The sequence below is a fragment of the Hemicordylus capensis genome, chromosome 2 (genome assembly GCF_027244095.1).
Source record: "Hemicordylus capensis ecotype Gifberg chromosome 2, rHemCap1.1.pri, whole genome shotgun sequence".
In the NCBI taxonomy this organism is placed as follows: domain Eukaryota; kingdom Metazoa; phylum Chordata; class Lepidosauria; order Squamata; family Cordylidae; genus Hemicordylus; species Hemicordylus capensis.
Window position 1 is genome coordinate 170,489,776 of NC_069658.1, and position 15,982 is coordinate 170,505,757.

A 15,982-nucleotide genomic window follows, 5' to 3' on the forward strand; every position below is an offset into this window, starting at 1 on the left:
TCCCATGGTGCATAGATATCATAAACTATATTACCTTCCATTGTCTCTTCTGATATTTTAATACAAGGTTTGCTAGACAACTCCTTCCCACCGCCACTATAGTTTCTATTTTTAATATTTACCTACTGGCTTTTGTTTGAGCCTACAAGAGATTTAGATTAAAGCCCTCTTGCTCAGGTTCATCAGGCTTTTGCCCAACACATTTTCCCATATGCAAGGTTCCAAAGGCCTGTATCCTTTACTGCCACTTACCCCATCTATGCACACATATTAAAAACAGCCTTACTTGTACGGCAGCGGTTACAACCACGACACTTCTGCGCAAAATTTTCTTTGGTCATGTAGGTTAATTCTGGGCACTTTGTGCAGTTGGGTGCCATACCTTCACCTGCACAATGTTGTTTAATGTGAGTTCCTGCAAAATAATTGCCCAATGATAAGCAGTGGGGGTAAAAAAATGTCATCCCGCAATACAGGAAACATAGAGTTGAACACATACAACAGAACTGTCAATTTGCCATCCTCTGGGAATGACAAGGCAATTGCACTTTCTTCATTGTTCTAACAATTCAGCAGATAACCAGAAAACCAAGTCTTTAACACTGGTTATTGTATGTCCTCCAGTTCACCCACAAAATCTCCATTTTCACTCCAAAGCCTTTATTTATGGACATGTCTGATTAAAGACTGATTTGACAGAAAGTTTAACCATTACTTTGCAAACTTTGCAAAGAAGCACCTTTTCAAAGTGGTGGTTCTCTTTATTTGGCAGGAGGAGAGCAAGGCCCAGGGGGAGTGCAAGGGTGCGTCGGCCATTTTCGTGGTGACGTTCACGGAGGCCGCAAGGAGGTACTTCTGGGGAGAGCGCCGGTGGGGGGGGGAGCGGTGGGGCAGGTAAGGGCACCCTCCGCCTCTGAACTGGCTTGAATGCCGGACTTTTGAACCATTGCAGCACTTCAGAAAAGGAGCGCCAAACTGATGCATGCACATCCCTACAGCACAGCATCCCTGCAGTGGCTGTTGCTGGTGTCTATTTTATGTTTCTTATGTTAGATTGTGAGCTCTTTGGGGACAGGAAGTGTACTGGGCTGGGAGATGGGGAAGGGTGGGGCTGGTCCCACCTACTGGTGGGCCAGGCCAGTAGGTGAGGCAAAAGGAAAGGAGGGCAGTGAGGGGGCAGGTGAGGCAACGCCCACAGACAGTGGGGAGCAGAGTGGGATGCCCACACCCGCTGTCCTATCATGCAGGTGCCGCCTGAGGCCAGAGCCTCACCTCATGTCCCACCTACTCCACGGTTTTCATTCGGCTTTAAGTGTACTAAACAGTGTTTAAGTTTCATTTCTCAGGGCCTGATACAAACTTGTCACAACCCCCCACCACAATATCCAGTCTTTTGAACATCTGACAAAAAAAGGCTATGCCTTTAATTGGGCACCAATCATGGAGGAGAGTTCTATCAATGGCTACTAGTTGGAGGGCCACGTCCAGCCTCAAAGGCAGGATGCCTCTGAGTACCATTTCCAGGGGAGTAACAGCAGGAGAGAGGGCGTGCCCTCAACTCCTGCTGTAGGCTTCCAGAGGCATCTGGTGGGCCACTGTGTGAAACAGGATGCTGGACTAGATGGGCCTTGGGCCTGACCCAGCAGGGCTGTTCTTATTCCCCCTTGAGCTTAATTTAGTTCCCTTTTTATTTAAGCTTCTTATATTTCCAATTGTCCAATTTGTATTTATAACTAGACATATCAGTACCATTCGTGTATATATTCTAGGATTTTTGGTTCATTTTCTCTTTGCATGTTCTTACAGATTCACTCATAATTACCATACATTTTGGTGCATAGGTTAAGGAGCCCACCTTCGCTTACATGCCATATAAGTAGTGAGCACAATCTACACATACTGTGCTCACTTACACCTTCCCTGCACTCAAACTTTTCCCTTGACCTCTCAGCCTCCGTTCTCTTCCTGTGCAGGTGGAAATTGCAACCGATGCTCAGGACACTATGGTGTAGTGCCCACTGCACATTGACCCTCTGCTCTCCTTTGACATTTTCATTGGGTTAAGGAGAATGGCACATGTCAATAGTGATTGACTGTATGTTGGGGAACAAGGTGAATAGATGGAAGTTCTAGAGAGACAGAAGACTGGAGGAAAACAAGCATTGGGACAAGTGTCTTTTACAAGTTAACAAAGAAATAAGGTGGTAAGTACTCAAAACATCAGACTTGTTATGTCTGGGATTGGCCTTTGCAACAAGTTGTCAGTTCTTGAACTAATTAATTAATTAACATTTACAAGCAGAGCAAGTCCTATGTTCTGATAATGCTGAAATGCTTTCCTGAGCTTACTTTTGGTCAGAGATGCATATGACTTCATGAACAAATCCTTATTCACTTGCACAAGGCTGAATTAAAAATTAAGTACTTATTCAAGAAGCAAGACAGCTTTCCTTTACAATGTGAGAAAATTTTCAGTTTTTCTTACATTCCTTTAAAATGTAAGGAAATGCACTCTGATAATTTATGTTGGAGGTTGATTGTCAGAATAAATTTAGAATTTAACACATCAATATGGAGAGGAGAACTGGTCTTGTGGTAGCAAGCATGACTTGTCCCCATAGCTAAGCAGGGTCTGCCCTGGTTGCATATGAATGGGAGACTTGATGATGTGTGAGCACTGCAAGATATTCCCCTCAGGGGATGAAGCCGCTCTGGGAAGAGCAGAAGGTTTCAAATTCCCTCCCTGGCTTCTCCAAGAGAGGGCTGAGAGAGATTCCTGCCTGCAACCTTGGGGAAGCCACTACCAGTCGGTGAAGACAATACTGAGCTAGATAGACCAATGGTCTGACTCAGTATATGGCAGTTTCCTATGTTCCTAATATTGTATTGACCCTACTGTCAGCAATACTCCCAACCTGCAGAGGAAAAGATTCTTGAGATTCTCCACCTGACTTGTCACCAACATTTGAAGCTAAGAGGAGAACCTTGAGCAAAATTTGGGTAGAAGTTGGGACCTTCAGGCATCATATTCTCCAGGAGTGTGTGCTCTGTCAGAACCTCCAGTTCCCATCATACTTACTTTGGGGCAGACACATGAACTAGCCCTATATATCAGGGTCCTGCTATTCCTTCCTGTCATAAACAACATATTTTAAGATTTCTTGAAAAGCAGTTGGATTATGCATGTGTTTCATGTTTATGCAGAGGGAGAAATAACTAATTATTATCTTAAGAACATCAGCACTCCTGGAAGTTATAGGTTTTTGTATAAAGAGTGAGACCTCTACCCTTATTTACAACAAATATCCCAAGCCATATGCTTTCAGAACTTGTGCAACAACAACTGAATAAGCCTAAGTTAAATGATACCAGTTATTTCAGCATTAACATACGGTATGCAAGTATGTTTTACTTCCTCTCTCAAATCACCAGAAGGGATACACCACACTTCAAAGCAACAAAGCAGAGGGAGAAGTGTTATTTTGATCTTGAGTGTTTAAAAAAACTGGTCTGAGTGGTGGCAGCAGAGATACCTCGAGGCAGGGTGACTCACAACATGTCACCCCTGCTCTGAAGGATCAGGTCTGCAGAATGAGGGGTCTATTAGATCCAAGCCTTATCATTAGAGGCCCAAGTGAGCTCTGGGGCATAAAAGGCTTTCCACATGTTGTTGTTATTGTTGTTGTTGTTGTTATTACATTTATATCCCGCTCTTCCTCCAAGGAGCCCAGAGCAGTGTACTACATACTTGAGTTTCTCTTTCACAACAACCCCGTGAAGTAGGTTAGGCTGAGAGAGAAGTGACTGGCCCAGAGTCACCCAGCAAGTCTCATGGCTGAATGGGGATTTGAACTCGGGTCTCACCGGTCCTAGTCCAGCACTCTAACCACCACACCATGCTGCTCACGTGTTTAGGCTGCTGTGCCAGCTGCAGTCCCTCCTGAACAGAGATCGCGTGGTCAGTTATCCACACTCTTGGAACCTCTGATTACTTCAGTGTACTGTATGTGGCACTTTCTTTATAGAGATTTGTTTGCTCAAAGACAGCCACCAGATTGCTGACTGGACTGGACATAGGGACCTTACCTTGCCAGTTTTGAAAATAGCTGCACTAGACCCCCAGTCTGAGCACAGCTCAAAATACTGATCTTAACCTTTAACACCCTGAAGAGATTTGGGACCAAAGTGCTCAGCAGCTACCTCTTCACACATGAACCTGCCCAGACAATACAATCTGCCTCTCTGGGTCCCCTGACTGTCAAAAGGTGAGGCAGATTATAATAATTGGAGATGAGGCATCACAACCAAGAAGGCCCCGACTTGAGAATGCTTCTCCCAGGGAGGTTCACAGTTTTATATTCAGTACAAGATGAAACCTGTGTCCAAAATGTGAACACACACACAAAACAGGTGGGTAAACAGACAAGCAACACTTCAACCATGTGGCACTATGTACCTGATTCTATTACAACCACTTCTCTTGATCTCAGCCTTCTGCAACAGCAACCAAGTCCCAGTTGCTCCCGAAGTCTTAAAGAGACTTTGCAGCTGTGCAAATTAAATGCTTGCAATCATGAAGCGAGGGACTTAGAGGAATAAAGAGTAGAAGCTTCCAGCCCGACACATCCTATGCTAACCCTATGCTAACTAAGCAATGAGGCACATTTTAAAAGTGGTGATTTCTCTTTATTTAGCAGGGGGAGAGCAACTAGCCCTCTCCAACCCCAGCACCGCATCCCTCCAGTGGCTGATGCTGGTGTCTTTCTTATTTTTCTTTTTTAGATTGTGAGCCATTTGGGGACAGGGGACCATCTTATTTATGTATTGTTTATTTTTCCATGTAAACCGCTTTGGGAACTTTGGTTGAAAGGCAGTATATTCGTCATTCGTCGTAACATCAAACATCAGTCTCCCATTTTGCCAGCATCAGCTTGAGTTTTAGTGAGGCAAAGTTACTGGAACAAACATGAAAACCGCTGATTTCAATAACATAACCACAGCCACTGAGGGCTGATGGCAATGACACGGCAAGGGCAGAAGGAGGAGGAGTCGCTCCTTCTCCTTTTCCCTCTCATTATGAGGCAATACTATCCCTGCCCCAGAATTTCAAACAGCTGAAGGAGTCCTACCCTTCTGTGTTCTTGATTCACACTATCCTCTGCCTAACTGCAATGGTTTTTAAGGCACATACTTCAAATCTAGGGGATTCAATAAATAACGAGACATTTTATTATTATTAATTATTATTATTATTATTATTATTTATTTGATTTCTATACTGCCCTTCCAAAAATGGCTCAGGGTGGTTTACACAGAGAAATAATAAATAAATAAGATGGCTCCCTGTCCCCAAAGGGCTCACAATATGAAATAAACATAAGGCAGACACCAGCAACAGTCACTGGAGGTACTGCTGGGGGTGGATAGGGCCAGTTACTCTCCCCCTGCTAAATAAAGAGAATCACCACGTTAAAAGGTGCCTCTTTGCCAAGTTAGCCGGGATAACTTACTGAGAATATGGAAATAGCATCTGTGAAAAGTACTTGGAGATTGTTCATAAGGAAGAATGCAGCCCAGTAGATCAGCTCCTCTTGTCTTGGGCATTGAATTTGTATTCTTTGAGAGTCTCTACTTAATTCCAAAGCATGTGGTTGCATATGAATGGGCGACTCCATGTGTGAGCACTGTAAGAGAGTCTCTTTAGGGGAGGGGGGTGCTCTGGGAAGAGCATCTGCCTGCTGGCATACAGAAGGTCTCAAGTTCCTTCCCTGGTGGCATCTCCAGATAGGGCTGACAGAGACTCCTGCCTGTAACCTTGGAAAGGCCTCTGCCAGTCGGTATAGACAATAAAGAGCTAGATGGACCAACGGTCTGAATCAGTACAAGGCAGCTTCCTATGTTCCTATTTTCAATTATGTGAAAATGTTAGATAAGAAGTAGAACTATTTAATATTCTATCATACCTGGGTGGCATTTCATACAGCAGTGTGTCCCTTCTGGGTGAGGATACTCTTGTTCCGAGTCACATTTTAGTGTCCTCTTTTCTCTGGCAGTTGAATGGATAAAGGGTCGTTTGTCCATAAAGGCCATAGCGATATTCATGGTATCTGGGATGGGAGCTCCCCCCAGGGGTTCCACAGTCTTCATATGAATCAACATTATCTGCAAAGAAAAACAATATGAGTTTAAAAACCTGTTTACATTATTGTCATGGAACCATTTAATCATTAAGTTCACAACCAGTAAGAAAAAGATGGTGACTGAGGACGGAGGCAGGCACGAACAGATGACCTTGAGAGGAGAGCTGGTCTTGTGGTAGCAAGCATGACTTGTCCCCATAGCTAAGCAGGGTCTGCCCTGGTTGCATATGAATGGGAGACTTGATGTGTGAGCACTGCAAGATATTCCCCTCAAGGGATGAAGCCGCTCTGGGAAGAGCAGAAGGTTCCAAGTCCCCTCCCTGGCAGCATCTCCAAGATAGGGCTGAGAGAGATTCCTGCTTGCAACCTTGGAGAAGCCACTGCCAGTCTGTGAAGACAATACTGAGCTAGATAGACCAATGGTCTGACTCAGGAGATGGCAGTTTCCTATGTTCCTATGACCTTGCAGCTACTGACTAACTCCAGTCATGATGCTGCCTGCTCAGAATGGACCCTTGCTTTGTTCTTCTCCTAGCGGCTATAAATTGTGACATTCATCTAAGTTTACTGCTTTTAAGTTTGGGCTTGTACCAGAGTATACAATCTGTGTTTGAGAGAGTCAGCTACGTCCAACCTCCTGCTTGATTTGGGTTTAGCCTCTGCTTGAAGACCTCCAGCAAAGGGGTTATGGGCTTTCTCTGTGTAATCTGTTTTTTTAGCAAACTGCTTTTACAGGAAGTGCATGTTTCTCCTTATGTTCAACAGAAATTTATACTCCTGTAACATAAGCCCAATAAATCTAATCATCCTCCAAGGCAGCAGAGAACAAATCTTTGTCCTCTATCTATGCAAGAGCCCTTCAGGTATCTGAAGACAGCTATCATTTCCCACCCACCAACCCCAGTTTTCTCTTCTCCAGGATAAGCATTAGCCAATCCCTACAACCATTCTTTATAGTGCTTATTTTACAAACTCCTGAACATAAGAACAGCCCTGCTGGATCAGGCCCAAGGCCCATCTAGTCCAGCATCCTGTTCCACACAGTGGCCCACCAGATGCCACTGGAAGCCACAGGCAGGAGTTGAGGGCATTCCCTCTCTCCTGCTGTTACTCCCCTGCAACTAGAACTCAGAGGCATCCTGCCTTTGAGGCTGGAGGTGGCCCTCTGACTAGTAGCCGTTGATAGAATGGCTGAAGTTATCCTAGCCCCTCTTAAAGCCATCCAGGTTGTTGGCTGTCACCACATCTTGTGGAAGAGAATTCCACAAATTGGTTCGGCATTGTATGAAAAAATACTTCCGTTTGCTGGTCCTAAATTTCCTGGCAATCAATTTCATGGCATGACCCCTGGTTCTAGTGTTATGTGAGAGGGAGAAGAATTTCTCTCTATCCACTTTCTCCACTCCATACATGATTTTATAGACCTCTATCATGTCTCCCCGTAGTTGCCTTTTTTCTAAACTAAATAGTCCCAGGTGTTGTAGCCTTGCCTCATAAGAAAGGTGCTCTAGGCCCCTGATCATCTTGGTTGCCCTCTTCTATACCTTTTCCAGTTCTACAATGTCCTTTTTTAGATGTAGTGACCAGAATTGTACGCAGTACTCCAGGTGTGGCCGCACTATAGTTTTGTATAAGGGCATTATAATATTAGCTGTTTTATTTTCAATCCCCTTCCTAATGATCCCTAGCATGGAATTGGCCTTTTTCACAGCTGTTGCACATTTAGTCGACACTTTCAATGAGCTGTCCACCACAACCCCAAGGTCAGTCACTGACAGCTCAGATCCCATCAGCGTATATTTGAAGTTGGGGTTTTTAGTTCCAATGTGCATCACTTTACACTTGCCAACAATGAAGCACATATGCCATTTTGTCGCCCACCCACTCAGTTTGGAGATATCCTTTTGGAGCTCCTCACAATCTGTTTTGGGTTTCACTACCCGGAAGAGTTTGGTATCATCTGCAGATTTGGCCACCTTGCTGCTTACCTCTACTTCTAGATCATTTATGAATAAATTAAAAAGCACCGGTCCCAGTACAGATCCCCGGGGGACCCCACTTCTTACTTCTCTCCATTGTGAAAACTCTCCATTTATACCTGCCCTCTGTTTCCTGTCTTTCAACCAGTTAGCAATCCACATATGTACTTGTCCCCTTATCCCATAACTACTAAGTTTTCTCAGGAGTCTTTAATGAGGAACTTTGTCAAAAGCTTTTTGGAAGTCCAGGTATACAATGTCAACTGGATCACCCTTATCCACACAATTGTTAACACTCTCAAAAAACTCCAAAAGGTTTGTGAGGCAATATTTACCTTTGCAGAAGCCATGCTGGTTTTCTCCCAGCAGGGCCTTTTGTTCTATGTGCTTCACAGTTTTATCATTGAGGATGCTTTCCATCAATTTGCCTAGAACAGATGTCAAGCTAAACAGCCTGTAATTTCCTGGATCACCCCTGGATCCCTTTTTGAAAATCGGTGTTACATTTGCTACTTTCCAGTCCTCCGGTACAGAGCCTGATTGCAAGGATAAGTTATATCTTTTAGCAAGGAGGATGGCAATTTCACATTTGATTTCTTTGAGGACTCTAGGATGGATGTTGTCTGGCCCTGGCGATTTGTTAATTTTCAGTTTTTCCAGATAGTTCTTTAGCCTCCATCCCTAAAAAAGCCTGTTTCAGGAACAGGTATATGCTCAGTATCCTCTGCCTTGAAGACAAATGCAAAGAACTCATTTATCTTCTCTGCAACCTCCATATCGTCCTTAATAATCCCTTTCACTCCCTCATTATCCAAAGGTTCAACATCTCCCTAGCAGGTTTCCTGCATCTGATGTATTTAAAGAAGTATTTGTTATTCCCCTTGATGCTTTTGCCTAAATGTTCCTCAAACTCTCTTTTTGCCTCTTATTGTCACCTTGCATTTCTTTTGCCAGAGTTTGTGTTCATTTCTGTTCTCCTCATTTGGGCAGGCCTTCCAATTTCAGAAGGAAGTCTTCTCTCTCTCTCTCTCTCTCTCTCTCTCTCTCTCTCTCTCTCTCTCTCTCTATATATATATATATATATATATAAAAATTTACACAGTCAGACAGGTGTTATTGACTGGTTTGTTTTATCCAGACATCGAGTCCTTCCCAAGGACCTGGGATGGCTGAATTTTATTATCAATGTTGTTGCTGTTACAGATATCTTCGCAGAATATAGGCTGTTCCCAGTAAAGTTGCTTTTGTAATTGGCTGATGGTGATTTCTGTGGCCTCTATGGTGTTGAGGTGCTCTTCAAGGTCTTTTGGAACTGCACCCAGGGCACCAATTACCACTGAGATTATTTTGGTCTTTTCCTGCCACAGCCTTTCAATTTTAATTTGTAGATCTTTGTATTTTGTGGTTTTTTCTATTTCTTTTTCTTCTATTCTGCTATCACCTGGTATTGCTATGTCAATTATTTTGACTTGTTTTTCTTTCTTCTCGACTACAGTTATATCTGGTGTATTGTGTGGCAGATGTTTGTCTGTTTGTAGTCAGAAGTCCCATAATATTTTTACATCTTCAACTTTTTCAATTTTATGGTCCCACCAATTTTTGGCTACAGGTAGCTTGTATTTTTTGCAGATGTTCCAGTGTATCATCCCTGTTACCTTTTCATGCCTTTGTTTGTAGTCAGTCTGTGCAATCTTTTTACAACAGCTGATCAGGTGGTCCACAGTTTCATCTGCTTCTTTACAAAGGTGGCACTTGCTGTTTGTTATTGCATTCGTTCTTAGTGCCTGTTCTTGTGCAGCCAGTATTAAACCCTCTGTTTCTTTCTTCAAGTTGCCATTCTTAAGCCATTGCCAGGTCTTGGTGATGTCTGATGGTGTTGGATAGTTTCTCGTTATTGACCATTTGAAGTGCATCTTCTACACTGTCCTCGATATATTCTTCAAGGCCTTTTTTCTCCTCCTCTACGGTTTGATGGACTTGCAGCATTCCTCTTCCACCTGAGCTGCGAGGGAGGTATAGCCTATCTACATCACTGTGGGGGTGCAGAGCATGATTGATGGTCATTAGTTGGTTTGTTTCTTGCAAATTATTGGCTGTTATTTCTGCAAGTACAGCATTGACATCTTTTAATGCTTGAGCAAGTTGTTTTTTGGCAACTATTTTTAGAGCTGCAATTCGAACCCTGGTGGTTGTTTGGTTCATGTGCTTTATTTCTTGTTGCTTTTCTGTTAAACGGCATTCAGGTTTTTGCGGTGAAGGCAAAGGGGTGGTTGCCTGGTTTTGATTTTGAAACAGTTCAGCAACAGTGGCATCCTCAATTTCCAACACCTCCTGCGCCTAAGCCACTTCTTCAGTTGATGGTAATTCTTCTTCCATATCTTGAGCTTGTGTTGCTCTTTGCAGTTCTTCCAGCTCAACTCCTATGAATACTTTATTTCTTATTATGAATCTTCTCTGGTCTGCTAGCCTTTGTTCTGTTATTTCTGTATCTGGATGCTTCTCTTTCCAAATTTGGTACACTTAGTGTACCAAATTTCCTCCTATTGGGCACACAATCTAACTGGGCTTCTAGTATTGTGGTTTTGAGTCAACTCCATGCATTCTGGAGCCAAGTGACTCTCCTCATTTTCCCTTTCAGTTTTCTTTTCACCATACTCCTCATTTTGGAGAAGTTTCCTCTTCTGAAATTCAAAATGTCTCTGTTAGACTTCTTTGGTTATTCTCTCCCCACATGTATGCTGAATTTGATCACACTATGGTCACTGTTCTCTAAAGGGTGTGTCATGGCCCAGACCTCTGAGTCAGAAGAGGAGCGGGAGGACTTGGTTGGGAAAACAGGCTCAGAAGCACAGCAGGAGGACTTGGCTGTGAGAACAGACGCTGAAGCTGGGGTGGAATGGCAGCAGACAGGGGAAACTGAACAGCTGGCAGAGATAAGGGCTGCAGAGACCGATCAGGAAGAAGCTGGAATTTCACCTGTGTTAAGAAGACGTCTCAAGAGAAAGGCTCAGTGGGAGACATGCAAGCGCAAGATCTCACAAGAGAAGAAATAGAAATGCTGAATCAGGAAAGCCTGACTGGCTGCCGGTTATCTTGAGTCCTATATTAAGCAGATGCTGTTCCTGGGACAGTTACTGCCAGCAACGTTGCCTACTGCAGACGGTGTTCTTCATACTGGGAATTATTCAACCTTTCTTGTTTCAGCCTGTCCTTGTTCTGTTCATTCCTAGCTTCTTTATTTTCAGTTATTACTCAGTTATCGTAGAGGGCAGGGGCGTAACTACTATTAGGCAAGGGGAGGTGGCTGCCTGGGGGCCCCCACGCCTCGAGGGGCCCCCCAGAGGCAAGTCACATGACTATATATAGTGTGTGTGTATCAGCGAGGGGCCCAGCGAAGTGTGTGTGTGTGTGTGTCAGCGATGGGCCCATTTTAAAATTTTGTCTCTGGGCCCACTCCAGCCTTGTTATGCCCCTGGTAGAGGGGGGTAACTAGTTTAGTTCAACGGACTTTATTTTTGTTTATACTACTTTTTTTCTTTGTGAGTCATTTTTCGCTTTCGTTCGTGCAGCTAAGCTGCTACACATATCTCTAGACTTTCTATTTAACTCACAGAAGTAGAGCTGAAGGGACTGTAAATCCTGTCAGGTCAGCCATGCCAACCGATTTACGACAGGGTGCCACTCAGGATTAAGTCCAAGGTTGCCTTGTCTCTGCTTGGTTACAAGACCAACTGTTCTAGGGCACAGTCATTCAACGTATCTAGAAAGTTGACCACTTTGTCATTACCTGACTGTGAATTTACCCAGTCTATGTGTGGGTAATTGAAGTCACCCATTATTACTGCCCTGCCTCTCATTGAAGCTCCCGATTTCCTGCAATTCCTAGTCACTGTAAGCGTTTTGATCCGGAGGGCGATAGCACATCCCCAGTAGCACGTTCCCTTTCAGGCCTTGTATTGTCACCCACAGGGTTTCTGTGGAGGTCTCCAGTCCACCTAGGTTTTCTAGCTTGTTAGATTCTATGCCTTCTTTAACATACAGTGCTACTCCACTTCAAGGCACCCCTCCCTGTCCTTTCTATAGAGTTTATATCCAGGGATAACAGTGTCCCAGTGGTTCTCACTGTTCCATCATGTTTCTGTTATACCCACTATATCTATTTCTGCGTTAGCAATCAAGCACTCCAGCTCACCCATCTTGGCTTGGAGGCTTCTGGCGTTGGCATATAAGCACCTATATGCTGAATCTCTTCCCTGGTGTCTGCTATCTTTCTTTTGACTCTTTGACCAGCTGGCACAGGCGCCTGTCTGCTCTTTATGTGGTTCTGATCTGTCCCCTTCTGTTTTCTTTGAATCCTCTGCACCTTCGCACTTTAAGGGATGGCATTTGCTGAACCGGATACTGTCCAGCTCCCTTCAGCTATTCCCCAGGTGTCATTTTAAAAGCTGCTCTGCAACCTTTTTGATTTTAAGTGCCAGCAGTCTGGTTCCATCTTGTTTCAAGTGCAGCCTGTCCCTTTTGTACAGGCCTTGCTTGCCCCAAAATGTATCCCAGTGCCTAACAAATCTAAACCCCTCCTCCCGGCACCAATGTCTCATCTACACATTGCACAATGAAACTCCTCAGTTCTGCCTGTCTCACTGTATCGGTGCGTGGAACAGGTAGCATTTCTGAGAATGCTACCTTGGGGGTCCTGGACTTCAATACGCAACCTATCAGCCTAAATTTGACTTCCAGGACCTCCTGACTACATTTCCCCACATCATTGGTGCCGACGTGCACCATGACAGCTGTCTCCTCCCCAGCACTGCCTAAGAGCCTATCTAGACGCTGCGTGATATCTGCAACCTTCGCACCAAGCAGGCAAGTCACCATGTGGTCAAGATGTGGGTTACAAACCCATCTCTCTATACCTCTAATGATCGAATCACCCACTACAAGAAGGCCCCCATCTCCTTCTCTTCTATGGAAGGGGTCCCTTCTAAAGGAGCATTTCACTCTTCCTAAGACTGATGTCCTCCTACCCCAAGACCTCCATTCTCCCTGCCAGCACTGGAGCTATCAGCCCTGGAGTGGGATGCCTCTACCACATCCCTGAAGGTCTTGTTCGCAGGCCTCTCTGTCTCTCTGAGCTTCTCCAGATCCGCCACCTTGGTCTCGAGGGAACAAACTTGTTCCCTGAGAGCCAGGAGCTCCTTGCACCGAGCACACACCCATGACTTCTGCCCATGAAGCAAATAGTCATACATGTGGTACTCTGTGCAATACACTGGGAAGTGCCCCCTCTCCTGCTGGCTTTCTAGCTTCATAGTGGTTTTGTTGGCTGTTCACAGTATTTAGAGATAGTTTATTTGACGGATAGATCTCAGCTTTAATGGTCAGCTATTTAACTGTCCAAACAGCCTTTCTCAGGAATATGAGGGAGGGATTCGTACTTACCTTCTCTTCTCCACCGAGCTCCTTGTGAGCACAGGGGCTTGTTCCAGGCTCCTCCGCACACTTCCCACTATACTCCCACAAAACTCCAACGCCCTGTTTGCTATCCCTGTCCGCTATGCTCTGGGTCCTACACTTCTTATGTAGAGAGTAGGCTTCCAACTGAGACACAGGATGTGCATCAAAGGAATGTGAGGCCTCCCCCAGCCCTAGTTGACTCCACCCCCTCCAGGCAGGGACAAACTAAAACACAGGAATTTGCTAGCCCTGGCAAATAACACACACACAGACAAGGACTTATCCCTTAAAGAGAAACCTGCCCTTCAAAGTCTCCCCTCCTCCTGTTAGTTAGTTTAAAGAGAAAAAAGGCTAGATGTTGTTGATTACAAAAGCTTGCTCAGCCGCTGCAGTTATTCCTGCTCTCTCCACAGTAGGCTTCCAACTGCTCTTGGAAGTTGGACTTCCAACCACTTCCAACTGCTGTTGGAAGTAGAAGTGCAAGAGGTGCTCCAAGAGGTGCAGCTAGGTAATTTTGGACCCTGGTCCTAATGAGCGTACACCACCCCCCACACCACCCCTGCAAAACAAGCATCCTCCCTGTATATATACAGTTCACCACAAACTCACAGGTCTGGGCTAGAGTGCATTTGTTCCAAAAACCCCACACACCCCAAGACAACGCAAGTCCCAATGGATTAATTATCCCCCACTAACTGAGCAAAGAGGCACCTTTTTATTTAGCAGGGGGGGAGCAACTGGCCCTATCCATCCCTAGTACAACATCCCTCCAGTGGCTGTTGCTGGTGTCTATCTTATGTTTCTTTTTTTAGATTGTGAGCCCTTTGGGGACAGGGAGCCATTTTATGTCCTTATTTATATCTATGTAAACCGCTTTGGGAACTTTTGTTGAAAAGCGGAACCCCATTATTGGTGGAAGTTCCATTCTGCAGAAGGGGCCAGATAGTGAATCCATGAATAATGGGCATTAGGGCAATGGGAATTGGAGGGGTTAGGTTCCCAGATGCTGATAATCAGCCTAAAAGGCCCCCATTCAGCTCAATCTTCCTATGAAACAAGAGACTCCTCAGTCAGGCTGGGTAGAAACTTGTCTAATGATAGAAGTATTTAATTGTTAAACATATAGAAGAGCAAACCTTGTGGAGGAAAGAATCAGGATGTGTTCTGTCAAGAGAAGTCCTGCCTTTCAACTTGGAGTCAAGAAGCACACATAAAAGTGCATGGTAGACATATATACCTGAATCCTTAAACCTTTAAGATGACAGACTCTCCTATGGATTACTAAATAAGCAAAGGACAGGAAGTAATCCCTGGATTCCTCATCTGCCTGAATGCTCCCCAGGCAAGAGTTCATCAACACAGACATACGTTCAAATTTGTAGCCTTAGCACATGCAGGATCCATTTTGTTTCCATCAGCCAGAGGAAAGAACACAAGATTAACACATATACCTTTACCTGGCCAGAAACTTGAAACAACTTGGAATGGAAATTCGCACCAAAATAAGGCAACCCAACTCTCTCATGAGGGCTGATCTGAAGTGACCTCTCTCCCAATTTTGCTCAAATCACAAGATGGAAAGTTAGGCAAGTTTGGGAGGATTGGAGGCAAAATTGAGAGGACACAAGCTTTACATATGTCAACAATGTCTTTATGTATATGCATGCAGCCCACATTTAGAATATTGTCTCCAGTTCTGGCCACTCCATCTCAATAATATTGAAGTCCTGAAGAGAGTACAGAAGAAGACAACCAAAATGAGCATCTTCCTTCCAAGGAAAGCATTTGGGATTTTATTTAGAGAGAGATGCTTAAGGGAGGATGGGACCAGTGTTCCATCTAAGGCATGCGTTTGTGCACGTGCTCATACTTTTTTTTAAATGTCCGCTCAGTTAATTTTAGATCCCACTCAAGTTGAATCAGTAAGGTCCCACTCTGAATGCATGTGTGGACACACACTGCCTTGATACTGCCATCCAGAACAAAACTCATTCCGCACACAGATGAAAAAAATTAGAGAGAACATTGGGTGAGACAAGAGGTCTATAGAATTGTGAATGGTATGGAAAGAGCAGGTCAAAAGTTTTCTTTTTCCATTATTGGGATAGTATAACTCTCTCTCTCTCTCTCTCTCTCTCTCTCTCTCTCTCTATCTATCTATCTATCTATCAGATTTGTATACTGCCCCAAACGTCTGTCTCTGGGGGGTTTACAACAACATAAAACATGTTAAAACACAAAAGTAAAATCCTTAAAACAATTTACAATCACAGTTAAAATTATATAGCTTGGGTGAAAAGATAAGTCTTTAGGGACTTTTTAAAAGTTGCCACAGATGGGGAGGCTCTCAACAGGGAGTGCATTCTAGAATCTTGAGGCAGCAACAGAGAAGGCTTGTCCCTGCGTGGC

At 44.3% G+C, this 15,982-nt stretch overlaps 1 protein-coding gene across 6 annotated transcripts in view; it reads right to left on the reverse strand.

Moving 5' to 3' along the window:
* The window catches only part of LOC128346030 (tumor necrosis factor receptor superfamily member 1A-like), a 46,919-nt gene that overhangs the window by 13,224 nt on the left and 17,713 nt on the right, over window positions 1-15,982 (reverse strand). For 5 of the 6 annotated variants that reach the window (XM_053298859.1, XM_053298865.1, XM_053298862.1 and 2 more), the window contains 2 exons: window positions 5,964-6,162; window positions 287-415 (listed from right to left, as the gene is read on the reverse strand). In XM_053298859.1, the coding sequence (XP_053154834.1) occupies window positions 287-415; window positions 5,964-6,162 (328 nt within the window). Of the gene's footprint in view, window positions 1-286; window positions 416-5,963; window positions 6,163-13,558; window positions 14,358-15,982 lie in introns of those variants that run through there. The other variant, XM_053298864.1, reaches the window with a different exon arrangement.